At 42.5% G+C, this 16,622-nt stretch overlaps 3 protein-coding genes across 3 annotated transcripts in view; 1 reads left to right on the forward strand and 2 right to left on the reverse strand.

Annotated features, from left to right (window-relative positions):
* Nucleotides 1–3,321: 3,321 nt before the first annotated feature.
* Nucleotides 3,322–8,220, reverse strand: LOC308360849 (uncharacterized protein; the record flags this gene model as incomplete). Its single annotated transcript, XM_080833023.1, has 3 exons — nt 8,127–8,220; nt 5,675–5,829; nt 3,322–3,564 (listed from the first exon to the last, which is right to left on the reverse strand). Exons 1-3 carry the CDS (start codon nt 8,140–8,142, stop codon nt 3,322–3,324), a joined length of 414 nt encoding a protein of 137 aa, XP_080689149.1. The 5' UTR covers nt 8,143–8,220.
* Nucleotides 8,221–9,283: 1,063 nt separating this feature from the next.
* LOC308360851 (uncharacterized protein) lies at nt 9,284–12,732 on the reverse strand (the record flags this gene model as incomplete). The annotated part of the gene is made up of 4 exons (XM_080833026.1): nt 12,649–12,732; nt 12,285–12,409; nt 9,906–10,122; nt 9,284–9,474 (listed from the first exon to the last, which is right to left on the reverse strand). The coding sequence occupies exons 1-4, from the start codon at nt 12,662–12,664 to the stop codon at nt 9,284–9,286; spliced, it is 549 nt and encodes a 182-aa protein (XP_080689152.1). The 5' UTR covers nt 12,665–12,732.
* Nucleotides 12,733–16,378: 3,646 nt separating this feature from the next.
* Nucleotides 16,379–16,622, forward strand: part of arhgef16 (Rho guanine nucleotide exchange factor (GEF) 16) — a gene marked incomplete at both ends in the record, with an annotated part of 16,486 nt that continues 16,242 nt past the window's right edge. Inside the window, one exon of the mRNA XM_080833032.1 lies at nt 16,379–16,622. This exon is cut by the window's right edge and continues 143 nt beyond it. Coding sequence (XP_080689158.1) covers nt 16,379–16,622 — 244 coding nt within the window.

Consider the following 16,622-nt stretch of genomic DNA (forward strand, 5'->3'; position numbering starts at 1 on the left):
AAGTATGAATGTCTTATATATGCATAGTCATAGATTTAGATTATTGGGAAGAATAGAATAGAATTGGGAAAAATGGTATGCTCATTTGTCGAAACATCAAAACACATTTTGAACCTGAGCCATTACCATTGTGTTCCACAGAACTAAATAAAAGGAAGTTACGTTTGCTGGAAGCCAGTAGGGTTTTTGGAACGTTGGAACTTGTCTGACTGGTCCGACTAGAAGGTTTTGCCAATGGCTTTTTCCATGGGACTTTGTTGATGATTCAAAAGTGTCATATGTGTGTCTGTGTGTGTATGCACAGATACTCTGTCCCCTCTACTTTTCAGGCTATTTGTTTAACTTCCACTGTGAATCATCCTTACTTGATTTATCATGTCATGAATCACTCATTGCATTTATCTACCTCATATGTCAATTTATGTAATGTCACCAATATGTTTTTACAGAAATTTGAATTAGATGCTTGGCCAGTCATTTGTTTTTAATGTCAAAACATTTGGTTTAATTCTCGCAGTATTATAATTTTTGTAATCTAGTGTATAAGAAAAAATGTAAATGGCAAATGTTCTAGTGCAAAACATATCATTTGAAATATTAAGAAGGGGGGGTTGTGAGACCATAATGTGCTGGAACAAAGAAAGTGCTCAATCAAACTCTTGCAGAAGTGCTTTCAATCACGTTATACCACTAAATATTAAAGAGGTTTCATTAGATCTTAGTTGCTGTGAGGTAAGAATGAATGCTATGTATGTGGTATTTTTAAGGTGATGTTAGTTAAATCAGACAAACCCTCATAGAAGGTAATTGTCTATTTTGGCCCAGTGGCCCAGTCTCTCTCAGCACATTACCTAGCCTTTCTTGTAACACTCAGTTCATTTCTCTGAAAGTAAATCCCTTCTGAGCTGTCAGTTCAACTGTCAGTCATTTGTGCTATCTGTTAGTCTGTGTTCATATTGTAATCCCTATCAGTCTATCAGTGTTATTTTGTGCCCATTCGCTGGCTTTGACTCAAACTTATATAATTAACAAATGACCAAATCTCTTGTCTATGCAGATTGAAAGACGCTTCAAATGCATTGTTTCGTACTCTCTATCTCCATCACATGTAGAAAGAGGATTTGAAGTAATGTGGAATCAAAACATTTGAGAACTTTAGCCACACCATGATATGAAACATGCAAGCAGTATGGGTCATGATTCCCTCCATCCACACTCACTTATCAGAAATGCAGTGCGGCTAAATAAGTATGAGTGTACGTTTCCAAACAGGCGGAGGGGAGTGGTGTTGTGGTCGCTGCTGGTAATCCTCACCACCCACTGCCCTAGTCGGACTCCCTCGCAAAAATATTCAACGTTCAACGTGTAAAGAATGCTGATATGGAAAACAACAAGTAGTCAATGTGCAAGCTGCCAATTGAATGGTGATTTAAGATACTCTATTGGGTTTATATATTTATATTTGTAAATCTGACTCTGAAAGAGTCACGAACCTCACTGCACGTCACTGTGTTTACCCTGGCCCTTCGTTCTTCACTTAAACTGAAAGGCGAGCGTTTATAGCAGGTGAAGCTAAAGGCGGAAATAAGCACACATAAAACACAAACCTGACTAGTTAAAACAGCCCTGCTATTGTATTCACTAGACAGAGTCGCGCTCCAAAATCTTTTGTATATTGTGTTAAGTTTTGTTAAGTTTTATTTTAAAGCAAGAAATTCTTCTTCACAATGGATCCATAGGCCAAAGAGGTCTCTCCCGTCCTTCTGCCATTATATACAGTAGATGGAGGTGAACAACGTGTCCTTGCTCTAACGTCCCATACACATGAGAAACTCTACATATATACAGTCATCTGTTCAAGCTATAGAATAGAATACAGTCCAGCCATTCACTGGCATCTGAACGTACTCAATTAAAGACTAACAGCACAGCACAGGTATACATTTCGTTTTACATTTTTTTTTTTTTTAAATCTGTAAATAATTAGAAAAAAAAACATTGAAACACAGTTACATGTTACCTCAAATGATGTCTAACAATTTTGAGTTTTTTTGTCTTCGGTAGACAAAGAATACACTTCCAAAAACAACAACGATGAAAATGACAACAGCTGCAGGAGCTCCCCAAGACGCCAGGTTCCATCTGACATCACCGCTGGAGTGAGCGACAGGGAGGTGAATCATGGGTAACGCCTCAGTGGGCCTGACACAACCTGAACATTAGAAGACATTAGAAGACAGAGGATTAGTACATCAGACAACGTAATAGAATACAGTCTGGCCTTCTCCCCGCCATTCACTCATCTGAATTTACTCATTAAGAGACTAACAGCACAGGTATACATTTCATCAGTATGCTATGATGACCTTATTATTATTATTAGTAGTAGTAGTAGTATTATTATTAATACATGAGCAGGAGGTAGTAGCCTGGAGTGACCACTTTACTGACCTGCTGGGTAGTAGTCATAGTGACCACTTTACTGACCTGCTGGGTAGTAGTCATAGTGACCACTTTACTGACCTGCTGGGTAGTAGTCATAGTGACCACTATACTGACCTGCTGGGTAGTAGTCATAGTGACCACACTTTACTGACCTGCTGGGTAGTAGTCATAGTGACCACTATACTGACCTGCTGGGTAGTAGTCATAGTGACCACACTTTACTGACCTGCTGGGTAGTAGTCATAGTGACCACTTTACTGACCTGCTGGGTAGTAGTCATAGTGACCACTTTACTGACCTGCTGGGTAGTTGTCATAGTGACCACTTTACTGACCTGCTGGGTAGAAGTCATAGTGACCACTTTACTGACCTGCTGGGTAGTAGTCATAGTGACCACTTTACTGACCTGCTGGGTAGTAGTCATAGTGACCACTTTACTGATCTGCTGGGTAGTAGTCATAGTGACCACTTTACTGACCTGCTGGGTAGTAGTCATAGTGACCACTTTACTGACCTGCTGGGTAGTAGTCATAGTGACCACTTTACTGATCTGCTGGGTAGTAGTCATAGTGACCACTTTACTGACCTGCTGGGTAGTAGTCATAGTGACCACTTTACTGACCTGCTGGGTAGTAGTCATAGTGACCACTCTACTGACCTGCTGGGTAGTAGTCATAGTGACCAGGAGTTGGCTATATGAACCAATCACAGAGAGCGACGCTGCTATATGAACCAATCACAGAGAGGGACACTGCTATATGATCCAATCACAGAGAGGGACACTGCTATATGGACCTATCACAGAGAGGGACACTGCTATATGGACCAATCACAGAGAGAGTTGGCTGTATGGACCAATCACAGAGAAGAACACTGCTATATGGACCAATCAGAGAGAAGAACCCTGTTGAACCCACCAGTAACAGAGAGGTTAATGGATGACTCCTTGTTCTGCCCCCCCAGGTCGGCCCTCAGGAGGCACTCGTAGGCGCCCGCTTCTTCGGGGGTAACACGGGGCAGGATGAGCTCCCCCTGAGCCCCGAGGGAGACGCCACGGGGGGTATCATAGGTGGTGATATTACCCCCCTTACTCTTCAGGAGACTCGTCCGGGGGTACAACTGGAGAATGGCAGGAGAGAACACCACACACACACATTAAAGAACCTCGGGAGAGAACATCACAAAGACCTCACACACACATCATAGAACCACAGATGAGAACACCACACACACACATCATAGAACATCACAAAGACCTCACACACACCTCATAGAACCACAGAAGAGAACACCACACACACACATCATAGAACATCACAAAGACCTCACACATCATAGAATCACAGTAGAGAACATAACACACAGACACACACACACACAGAACATCATCACACAGACACATCATAGAACCGCGGGAGAGAACATCAAAAAGACCTCACACACACATCATAGAACCACAGGAGAGAACATCACACACATACACACACAAACACACACACACACAGCACACACACACACAGTACACACACGCACACACACATACACACACACACACACCGCACACACACGCGCACACACACACACACACACACACACACACACACTCACACTCCTTAGACACTAGGCTCCACTTTAGATGACCTGCGGCTGCAGCTTGAGCTGCCCATCTCATGCAGGCAGGGTGTGTGTGTGTGTGTGCTCTAATCTGTTAACATGGGTGTCCCACACAGGCAGTGTGTAACCTGTTAACATGGGCATCTTACACAGGCAGTTTGTGTGCGTGTCAGTGAGTGTGTGTGTGTGTGCTCTAACCTGTTTACATGGGCGTCTCACAAAGGCAATGTGTGTGTGTGTGTGTGTGTGTTTCTCTCTAATCTGAAAACATGGGTGTCTCACACAGACACAGTAGACATCTCTTCAATGTGTGTGTGTGTGTGTGTTTGTGTCTGTTTAAGACCATCTAAAGCAGGGGTGCCCAATACGTCGATCGCGATCGACTGGTCGATCGCAGGGCCAATGAGAGTAGCTCACAGAACTCAGCAAAAAAAGTTTTTTAAAACGATTTTTTTTTTAAACGGGAAAAAAAAATTGCGTTTTCAGAAAAGCAATTCATCCTATCATATAATGATATTATAATGCGCCCGCTGATTGACGTGTAGACAGGCCAGTCTGCTGGTTGCTAAAAAGTTTGTTACACCATTACCATAACAACCATAATGTATCTACCCGATCTCATAGCCTATAGACAAGCCCAATTGCTTTCCTTTTACCGCTGCATTTTCGTTTTCGCTGTAGCTCGATTCTCTGTGTAGTAGCCTACAAAAAAAGTTTCAGTTGGAACAGTGAGTTCTAGTATGAGAGTGTGTACTGTGGGCCAAATGCCACTATCTATGTATGTATGTTAAAAGAAAATCCTAGTGTTAAAAAAAGTTACATTTCAATGTGTGGATTTTTTTTATTATAAATGTAGGCTACTAAATTGTATGGGCAATGTAATGACACTGTGTATGAAATCACATGCTGATTAGTAGCCTCTATTGTGGATGTTACTGTTGTTATTTCCAGGGTTGGTATGGAAATTAAACTCAATCTTAAATTAATTCAACTGTCACTTAAGTGTAAAACCTAAGTGAAATAGCCCGTATGACACTGTCTGTTCGTTTTGGTATTGTAAATTTAAAAAAGACACATAATGTGCGTAGTTAGTAGATCATTCTGACCCAGACACTTAAAAGGTAGATCACCATTCAGAAAAGTGTGGGCACCCCTGATCTAAAGTAACAGTAATAGAGAGCACCCAAGCTGAGCATCTGAACATATTTCATGATGGGTGTGTGTGTGTGTGTGTAGTAATGCTTTTGACAGAGTTACATCTAATGACCAGTCACACTGACACAGAGTTACATCTAATGACCAGTCACACTGACACAGAGTTACATCTGATGACCAGTCACACTGACAGAGTTACATCTAATGACCAGTTACACTGACACAGAGTTACATCTAATGACCAGTCACACTGACACAGAGTTACATCTAATGACCAGTTACACTGACACAGAGTTACATCTAATGACCAGACACACTGACACAGAGTTCCATCTAATGACCAGTCACACTGACAGAGTTACATCAAATGACCAGTCACACTGACAGAGTTACATCAAATGACCAGACACACTGACACAGAATCAGGCCTGATGACCAGACGGTAGGTGAGAGCTGCTACCTTGTACCAGGTGAGGGAGCGGTAGTTCTGGCTCTGAGCTCGTGCCTCACAGGGCAGGCTGATGTTAGAATGGCACCGGGCATCCACCTCCTTCAGGGCCTCCGCACCGAAACTCAGACAGACTGATGTCAGGAGCAGCAGAGCCGCAGCATCACCTGGAAAACAGCAATCACATAAAGAAGCAAGTCCTGGAAAACAGTGGGGGTGGGAATCTCTTGGAACATCACTATTCAATGCCGATTCAGAGGTCTGCGATTCGATTCTAAACCGATTACCGATTATCAATTCTTAACAGAAAGAATGATTATCGATGCATCTCGATTTTTAAAACATCTGAGTTTGCTACCCAGAGTCTAAGGCCCAATCCCAATTCTAATCTCCACCCCTACCCCTTGGCCCTCGCTTTTTCAAACAGAGCCATAACGTAGGGGAAGTCGAAGGGGTTGAAACTCTAGCCCTACGAATTGGGATAGCCCTTCAACACTTACGTACGTCATCAGTACGCTGCGTCAGCTGTTACGTTACCGGAGAGCGACAGCTGTCACTCACCAGACATAAACAAACATGGCGCCTGCAGCTGTTATTTACACAATGCAACATTTCATCAAACAAGTTTTAAAACCATGAATTACAAAGAAAATACTTTCATTTGTGTGATGCTTTTCCTGCTGTTTCCGACATTTTTAAAGGGACTCCCGCGATGTTTCTTCTTTAATGATCACGGGTTCGCAATGCATTGGGGGAAATCGGTCTCACCCCTCCGTTTGAAGTGTGCCCTCGGAAAATCTCCGTTTGGAGGGGTAGAAAGCGCTTCCCCTTCCCCTACCCCTCTGTCTTAACGTGAATTGGGACAGCCCTACCCCTCCACATGAACGCGCAAAACGGAGGGGAAGGGGAAAGGCGAAGGGCTAAGGGGTGAAATGGGATTCAGCCTAAGAGTCTTTAGAATTCCCTACTTTGTGTTTGATAATTAAAGAAAATCAACAGATTACCTTCTCTATCTTTTTTATTAGAGAAAAAGCTTTTCCTTGTCACAATTATGTCTTTCTATGAACAATGCAATAATTGATGCTGCTTGCATTTCAACACAAAACAGAGGCGTAAAAAAACGAAATTTTTAATTTTAATACAAAAAAAATCGATTATAAACTTTTCTGAATCTAGATATAATCGTCCTAGAGAGAATCGAGAGAAATCCAGCAATCACATGAAGAAGAAACAACTCCTGTGAAAGTTCTGGAAAACAGCAATCACATGAACGCACTATAGTTCTCATTCTCAGATTCTAAAGTGGTGTGTGCATTGCTTGTGCTTGCCTTCTCTACCTCTCAACTAAACACATGAGGGATGACATTAGAGTTGCCTTTAACATACTTTGGCATCACATAGCCTCTTACGCTTAATGCATCTGTCATATAGGCCTTCTTGATGTAATCATTTTCTTACCTAGTCTTCCATGCATACTGTGTGTTTCCCTTTGCTTCAGCTATCAGTGACACTTGACAGGTAGCTGTAACCATGTCGCACACCATGATAAGTAGCTGTTAATTCGGCAACAGTAACTTTGTCTGAACATGTTGTAATCATGAATGAAATTGCCTTGTTTACTTGAACACTATTCTGATTGTTATTTGTTTAAGCATGTTCATCCAAAACAGCTTTAACTTCATTCTTAACAAGAATCTTAACTGAGCTTAGGTTACATGTAGCAGAAAGTGGATCGCCTGGTGTGGTTATTAGCCATTTGGAGTAATTTCCGTTTTTCATCCAATCATTATTAAAACAGGTGTTACGTAAAATATTCTTTTTAACTGGCATGTCAGTTCCAGTAGTGCCATCCTCGTCCTCAGTCTCCCCTCCCATGTCAACGTTGTTTCTATTCAGCACAACCTACAGTAACGTGCAGTAAGCGATTCAACCTCTTTCACACGCCCTCCGATAGCAAGCATCCGTTGAATTAATGCGCGAGCGAGATTGGCTATGCTACGTCACACCCCTAGTGGCCGTGCAGTCTGCGCAGGAGAGAGAGATTGAGCATAATGAGATACAACGCATATTTAGAGTGTATGGAACCGCAGGAAAAAATATTTTATGATCAGGAATGTTCATGTTGAAAAAGCCCATGAAAAACCGGGACAGGTGGCAACACTAGTCACATCACAAACACACTTCCTGGTATAACTATCGTCTAACGGCCGTTTGAGTCACTGCATTGAGGATACAAACATTCTACCAGGTGATTTTGCGATACTGAACTCCCTGTACGGAGTGTGCCATGCATGGTAGTGTCGTCCGGGGTTCTGCTGTCAACAACGCCTCGGCCAAGCCCCAATCTGCAGCCAGTAGACACACTACACAATACAGTACCATACACATTTCATCGTCTCAGTGTAAGCTACAGTAAGCAGTACAGGTTAATGTAGTGCATATCATAAGATAATGGAAGACTTACCCAAAATGCTCAACATGTCTTTTGTTTGTGTAATGGTTTTATCTACTTTAAGGAGTTAGATTGTGCAAGCAATGTTACCACCATGAAACCGAAAGAGAATTCGTAATTAAAGAAAGTCGTTAGTGACGCAAGTACGCAAAGTTTATTTTGGTTAAAAAAAAATCAAACAGCCAATCAAATTGCACCTCACATTCTGTGCTCTTGAAGGCCTGTGCAGATTGGCTGGATTTGCTTTCTGTCTCGGGCTTAGCCACGTCCTTCCTAATGCTGCGTTTTCTTTCGGTTTTGTTTATGAAATACAACATCCATTAAAGTATTGCGTGTTCTTTCTGTTTTGTTTATGAAATACAGCACCCATTAAAGGAGTGCTTGTTCTTTCGGTTTTGTTTATGAAATACAACACCCATTAAAGGACACTGATTTGGTGAAGCGAATTAATCTGACTCCACTCAGGAACTCAGCCTTAGTCCCTGTTCTTTTAATGCTATGTTGTTACCCGTTAAGTTTCTTTTAGATGCATACAATCAGTTTTGACAAGTAGCCCTCTTACTTTTTAATACCAGGTTTCTTCTAGGAATAGTGCCACTCATGATATTGCCAAGGCTGTTTCGTTTATATTTGCATGTTCCAGTTCGGCAAGTTAGATAGTAGCCTCCACCTTTGGAGTATGAATGGGTAGATGTCTGAGGCATTGATGAGTAAAACACTTTGAGTAGAAAAGCGCTATATGAATGCAGTCCATTAACCATTCCCATGGAGTTGAACCCTTGTGCGGAAAGCACCAGGAGAGAAAGGGAGAGTAAAGATAAGAAGATGAGCAGGAGACGCCAACCTGAAGGGTTTTAGACACCTGATCTGGACACAGGTGACAAACAGGTGAAACACAGGTGACTGAAACAGGTGAAACCCAGGTGACAAACAGGTGAAACACAGGTGACTGAAACAGGTGAAACACAGGTGATTTCACAGATGTCTGACACTTTCTGAGTTTTTTTTTTGTCTTCGGGTGATATTTTGTTTGGTTTGAAATAAGTCTGTCAATATCCAGTGCCTCTGTTTTATTGACATTTATTTTATATCCTGAGTAGTACCCAAATAGTTTTACACTTTTTGAATCTACAATCAAAACCAAAAGTGAAACACAGTTACAGATTACCTCAAATGGTGTCTGTCAATTTTGAGTTTTTTTGTCTTCGGTAGACACAGAACACACTTCCAGAGACGACAACGATGAAAATGACGCCAGCTGCAGGAGCTCCCCAAGACGCCAGGTCCCCTCTGACATCACCGCTGGAGTGAGCGACAGGGAGGTGAATCATGGGTAACGCCTCAGTGGGTCTGACACAACCTGAACATTAGAAGACATTAGAAGACATTAGAAGAGAGAGGATTAGTACATCAGACAACGTAATAGAACACAGTCCGGCCTGCTTACCGCCATTCAGTGGTATGTGACTCATATGTGGACTAACAGCCCAGGTATACATTTCATCAGAAGGTTATGACGACCTTAATAATAATAATAATAATAATAATATTAATAATAATATGTGCATCAGCGTCATGGATGTTGTGCCCATGCATAGTCTTTGTTATGTGCACCTTGTTCTACCAGTAACATGTAGTGACCACTTTACTGACCTGCTGGGTAGTAGTGACCACTTTACTGACCTGCTGGGTAGTAGTCATAGTGACCACTTTACTGACCTGCTGGGTAGTAGTCATAGTGACCACTTCACTGACCTGCTGGGTACTAGTCGTAGTGACCACTTTACTGACCTGCTGGGTAGTAGTCGTATTTCCCCTCCTGAATCATATGGCCCAGAGGTGGCCAGAGGGTGCACTGGTAAGTCCCGCAGTCCGTCAGCGCGGTCTTGGGCAGGAGCAGGGAGAACTCCTTTCCCACCTCGTATGAATGGTTAGCGCCTCGGTAGATTGTTGTTTGATTGTCATGCAGGTTCTTCTTAACAAGCCCTCGATACTCAGACCCAACCACCTAAAAGAATACCACACCCAGTGAGAAATGAACGCGTGAATATCTGGCAAGCCTATAGGCAACACATTCCCCACTTTCGGCTTCATTTGAACATTTGTCTATCCTAAGATGTTCTACCTGAGTTCTGGAATGTCTATGTTCAACCCTGGGGTTCCTAGACCATAGACATGTATAGGTAGACACCGCCTCCACTGCTTCTCGGTGAAACGCGTCGCCGCCATTTTGGGAAAGGTGCTCTAGGCCGTCAGAGGTCTGTCAGACGTGTCAAACTAGCGCAAGTTGCCAGGAGCTGCGGTTTATCTGGATAAAAATCACGATAACCTTTTACATTTCGCAACCAATTTCATGGAGTATTCAAGGGTTTATGCTCTACGTGAAGTGTGTGAAAAAGATTTGCCTCTACGTTACTTTGAATCTCGCTAGTCAAATCGCCAGTCATACATGTGCATGGGTCTATAATAAACGCTCGTGCATTTTGAAAATACTGAGAAGATCTATAAACTATCGAAATAGTGCTTCTTTAGTTACTACGTATTGACCATCATTAAGAGAAAGAGCATACATCAAATAGTGAGAAACTGGCAGTCAGTGTGTTTTTCATAGTTTAATAGTTCCTTTTCAAGTATGTGCATTAAGAAACCTTGAACAGTGCAATTGGCAATACACAGTTATTTCACAAATCAACATTAGGCTACAAAAAAAAATCTATATATTTCTATAGCAGTAAAAATATACACATCTCAATATATACATAGCCTACACATCTCAATAGTTGAACTGTAATATAAATAACATAGCATATATATAATACAATATAATATAATGACTCAGTATAATGTGCAATGGAATAACATATGATATATATAATATGTGATACAATATAATATATTTTAAGTATAAGTATATATTCATATTATAAATATATATATATATATATATATGTACATTTGTACAATTTGACATAATATACAATCATGCTCTTAACATTTTCAGATCTATGCAGTGCAATTGACACAATATATAATTGTGAAATAACTGTGTATTGCCAATTGCACTGTTCAAGGTTTCTTAATGCACATACTTGAAAAGGAATTAAACTATGAAAAACACACTGACTGCCAGTTTCTCACTATTTGATGTATGCTCTTTCTCTTAATGATGGTCACTACTAGTAACTAAAGAAGCACTATTTCGATAGTTTATAGATCTTCTCAGTATTTTCAAAATGCACGAGTTTTGAAAGAAAAGTGAGCGTTTATCATAGACCCATGCACATGTATGACTGGCGATTTGACTAGCGAGATTCAAAGTAACGTAGAGGCAAATCTTTTTCACACACTTCACGTAGAGCATAAACCTTTGAATACTCCATGAAATTGGTTGCGAAATGTAAAAGGTTATCGTGATTTTTATCCAGAAAAACCGCAGCTCCTGGCAACTTGCGCTTGTTTGACACGTCTGACAGACCTCTGACGGCAGAGAGCACCTTTCCCAAAATGGCGGCGACGCGTTTCGCCGAGGCAACGGGCTGAAGCAGTGGAGGCGGTGTCTATCTATACATGTCTATGTCCTAGACTGCTAGGCCCATCTCCATGGTATATTCCACCGAAAACTGAGACCAAACCGTCAAAAACATTGATTTGTTGTTTTCGGGATGTTGACGCCTCTTTTCGACTAGCTCTGTGTGCGTCTATGCTTGTCAACAGGAACTCCTTTCTCCGTTGTGTTTGCGAAACTCATCCTTCCGTTTTATTTCAGTCCGGAATTTGCCTTTGCCCAAACTTTTGCGGCGGATTTCAGAGCACTGGCTTCGGTTTAACAAATTAGTTAACCATTTCCTTCAATTCAGTTGGTTGACTAGGTTATGTTCATCGTGTTCATCTAATGTTCACGTTCACTGTGTAATTGTATAATTAAATAAGGAACTAGTTTAGCTAGTTTAACAAATTGTTTATCTGAGTAATGTTATCCAAGATACATAAAAGTCAGAGTTCTTTAAACACCTTCTGAAGAGATAACTTGCTTAGTCAGGCAACCTGTTGCATATTCTAAATGTTTAATTGGCGTTTAGGCTGCTATCGGCATAAGCACTGTGCTTAAACCAATACCTAATCATAACAAATACAGACCATCTTTATTAGCTTGATATGAAGGATACAAACCTTGTACCAGCTGATTTTTCGATACTGCACTCCCTGTACAGAATGTGCCCTGCATGGTAGTGTCACCTGGGATTCTGCTGTCAACACCGCCTTGGTAAAGCCCCAATCTGCAGCCAGTAGATACACTGCAGAGCGCAGAAGTGTTGTTTCGAAATACAAATGTTAACCTATTTTAAAGTTTACGACACACAGTACGCGACAGTCTTTAGTCTAGTCGAATGCATTTTTTTCAACATAATCGTAGGCTACCCTGCACTTCCGGGGACAAATTCCGGATTCAGGCACCGTCTCTGGCAACGTCTCCGAGTACAGTCAGCAGTGCAGGCTAAATGTAGTGAATATCAGAAGTTAAAGGAAGACTTACCCAAAATGCACAACATGTCTTTTGTTTGCTTTATATTTTCATCTATTTTAAGGTGTTAGATTGTGCAGGCAACGTTGCTGCGAGATGAAACCGAAAGGGAGATCATAATCAAAACAAGCGCGTGTGCAAAGCTGACTTGATTGGTTGCTGGGTTGCATTGCCCGCCAAATGTACTTTCAATTTGCAGCTTTATAGATATATCAAATTAACAGAAAACCCGACAACCGTGAGGAGCTATTCTCTGAATTTCACAAAAAAAATACAGTGGCTGCCTTAAACGGAACATTTGTATTTACGTTTGAAATAGCCAAACTATTAAACTATCTATAATAACGGTCAGAATGTAACAGACCTGAGAAAATTGGATTTTTAATTAGGCCTAAATAGAGAATACGGCTCAAATGTGTATTCTCAGCTCATAGCAAAGGCCAGTGGATCACTGGCGGCCCCTGGCGGTCCGCTGGACTACTGCTCATCGGTTTTGACTTGACAATCTTAAAGTGAAAAATTACATGGTTAAAAGCTTATGTTATACACTGGTAACGCCTATAAAAATGTTAAGGTTTAGTGAAAATGAATGAAGATTTTCTTAAAGGAAGTAGCAAAATAGTGGAGGTTTGTTTGAAGCCAAGTCAAAACCGATGATCAACACCTGTGTCTTCCCCACTAGCCATACAAACAAACCTCCACTATTTTGCTACTTCCTTTAAAAAAAAATAAAAAAATCTGAAGAGTGTTCTAGCAGCCTGTCCTGACCTTCTTCTGTGAATTCAATTCAATTATATTATATTTGTATAGCACCAGAACAATACAATTGTCTCAAGGCGCTTCACAGAGCCTGGACCCCAATTAGTGCAAGCACAATGGCAACAGGGGCAAGCAAAAAACTCCCTGTTAGTCAGGAAGAAACCTTAAGCAGAACCACGGCACATAAGGAGGGACCCGACCCATCTGACTGAGGTTGGTCGGGAGGAGATAGGAAGGGGGGAGGGGGAGGGTTGTGTGGCAGAAGGGAAATGGAAAGACCAAGTGTTGTACACAGCATGCATTTGGTAAATGTGCATAATATATATACAAACATCATATAATATATTTATTTACCAGACTCATATTTTATATTTCATGATTTATTAACCAGACTCATATTTTATATTTCATGATTTATTAACCACACTCATATTCTATATTTCATGATTATTAACCTAACCCTAACTCAACCCTAACCGGACTCAAATTTTTATATTTCATGATTAATTAACCTGACTCATATTTTATTAGTATTGTACTGCGTAGATGAATGTTGCTTGTCAAGTCGCAATTTGGTACATGCAATAATAAACACACTTGACTTTGTATTGTAGTACGTTATTTCAGCAGCAGAGCGCGCTGTTTCATAACACATTACCCACTAAGTCCACAAAAATGTCTTTGCGAGTGTGTTCTGTCCCAAAGACACCGAAACTTTTTTAAATAAATGTGTTTCTTGTGAAGTCCACAAAACTGACATGTATTTCAAATTATATTTGTCCCAAGCAAGTGTTCTGAACCAATAATTCAGTCTCTAACTCTCTCTGAACGTTTTCCAAAACAGACGCCGTAACGCCGCAAAGTATTGCTAATCGGCAGTCCCAAGAAGTTCTGCCGCTGCCTAAATTCTTCAAAAGCGCTCTCAGTTGTAGCCTACATACTTTGTGACATATCCATGAAGAAAAGGCCATTGTTTCGTGATCATAAATGAACATTTAGTCTTTTATCGTGCTTTGTAGATTCGTAGTTGTAGGCACTGACTCTACTGGCCAGGAATAGGTGTACCTGAGGAGTCGCTTACCTGTCGTGACGTAAACTCGCATAGATTTGGGATTTCGGGCGTTGAGTCGGGGGAGGAAGTTGAGAAATAGCCTACTCACATTTAGTTTGACAAAAGAGACGAACTCTTGCAGGACACAACTACATTGAAAACATTGCGACTATGTTATCGCCATTGGGTAAGTGTTCCGAGTTTTCTTTTCGACTACTTTTCATTGCGACAGTCTTCCTTGTGATTAGTCCAAGCCCGTGGGAATGTTGCTACCCTGCCATCAGACACGTACAGTTAGCGTATCGGTCCTAGTTCGGACACTGACTGCACAGCATGATTTTGCCCTCTAGGAAAATATGAAATACATAAACAACCTACCTGGAAACATACTTTACACCCTGATAAAACCGTTACAGGTCCTCACACATCGTAGGCATGTCGTTTCAAAGCTGACGTTTTGAGTAACTGTTTCATGGTTTAGATTTTCTTACAGTCGAGCAGACATTACCCACTGACCATTGCCATTTAAATAAGGGCTACCTTAACCAGTGAATTCCTTGACGTTTAAGTCCGAGTGATTATTTTCAATATATTTATTAACAATATTATTGTGCATTGAGGAGTGTTTGTTAAGTGTAAACGTCAACCTGCTCGAGCGGTGAAGATATACCAGATTAAGCGGGATATTACCGAGCCCGCGAGCCAGTGTAATCAGACTGCTGCCTGTTTTAATGAGAACATGTGAACGTCTCTGAGTCTGAGTCATACGCTGAGGTTCACAGTCTTCCTTGGAACCCAGGCGTTGGTGACTTTGATTAACTTTATATGTAGGCGTTTTGGAAAGTCCTTGATACCTAGTTGATCATTAACGTGCTTCCTTGATTAAAAGGCTATAAAATAAAACACATTTAGCGAAGTATTGACGGAAAAGGATTCTGTTGTTTGCCCCCAGGTTGTTGTTACTAGAGATCCGTTGCTAGTGCTGTCCTGCTGTTGTGGATGGTGGATGTTTGCGGTGGTCTGTGCTGTGTGGGATAGGCCTGCCCTTTCCTCCACATATCTGTCTCAACACGCAGAGCCTGCAGAGCTGCAGAGCTGCCCCCTCTAGCCTGGAGCACAAGCAGCGCAGCGTGGAGCATCCCACTGCAGTAGAGACACCAGCGCAGCTCATCCCTCTCCAGTAGAACCAGGTCACTGCTCTAGCCTAGGCCACAAGAACCAGCCTGGCCCAGCCGAGCTTCTCCACGGGCCTGGGGGTCGAGGAGCAGGAAGCACCTGAACCGGGCAGGACAGGGAAGGAAAGGACCGGACCGGACCGGACCGGACAGTACAGGATACTATAGAATAGGACAGGACAGCAGGACCCAGGGAAGCTCCAGAATACTTCCACACCAGAACCAGTAGTACAGGGATCATACACCAGAGAACTCAGACAGGCAAACAGGATCGTGCTCAGGAGAACCTTGCCCTCGTAGATCCAGGTCGGGTTCAGAGTTCATGCAGAGCAGATCCAGAGAAGAACCCTCATCAGAACCTGGAGAGATCTCTCGTTGGGCTTGAGTGGACTATATAGTGGAACCCAGTACTGAACCTCAGGCCGGACTCTAGCAGAACTGAGCCATGTCCAACAGACTCTCTGACGGTTCCGGAGGGGACAAAGACCCCATACCGCTGGAGGAACTCTACATCTCTGAACCTCAGCTGGACTCACCCACACACACACACACACACACACACCCTCACGCTGACCTGCCGCTGGACACACACACACACCCTCGCTCTGACCTGGAGCTGGACACACACACACCCCCTCGCGCTGAACCTCAGCTGGACTCACACACACACACACCCCCTCGCGCTGACCTGCAGCCGGACACACACACACCTCCTCGCGCTGGGTCGGCGGAGGACTGTCAGGACGGTGGGGGCGGCATGGGCAGGCGGGCGGTTCTAAGCACCACGAGTAAGGTGGCAAAGAAGCTGGGCGCCACACAGCTCATCCCCAAGAGCCTGGCGAAGGGGCGGCACCACAAGACCCGCCACCACACCACCGTGGTGACGCTGCCCGTGGGCACGCCCAACGACACACACAAGGCCAAGTGTGTGTCGCACGTGCCCGACCTGTCCTGGGAGGACTACGACAGCGACGGGGACGGCTTCGCCCTGCGCAGTAACC

This window comes from Sprattus sprattus (genome assembly GCF_963457725.1).
Source record: "Sprattus sprattus genome assembly, chromosome: 2".
Classification (NCBI taxonomy): Eukaryota; Metazoa; Chordata; class Actinopteri; order Clupeiformes; family Clupeidae; genus Sprattus; species Sprattus sprattus.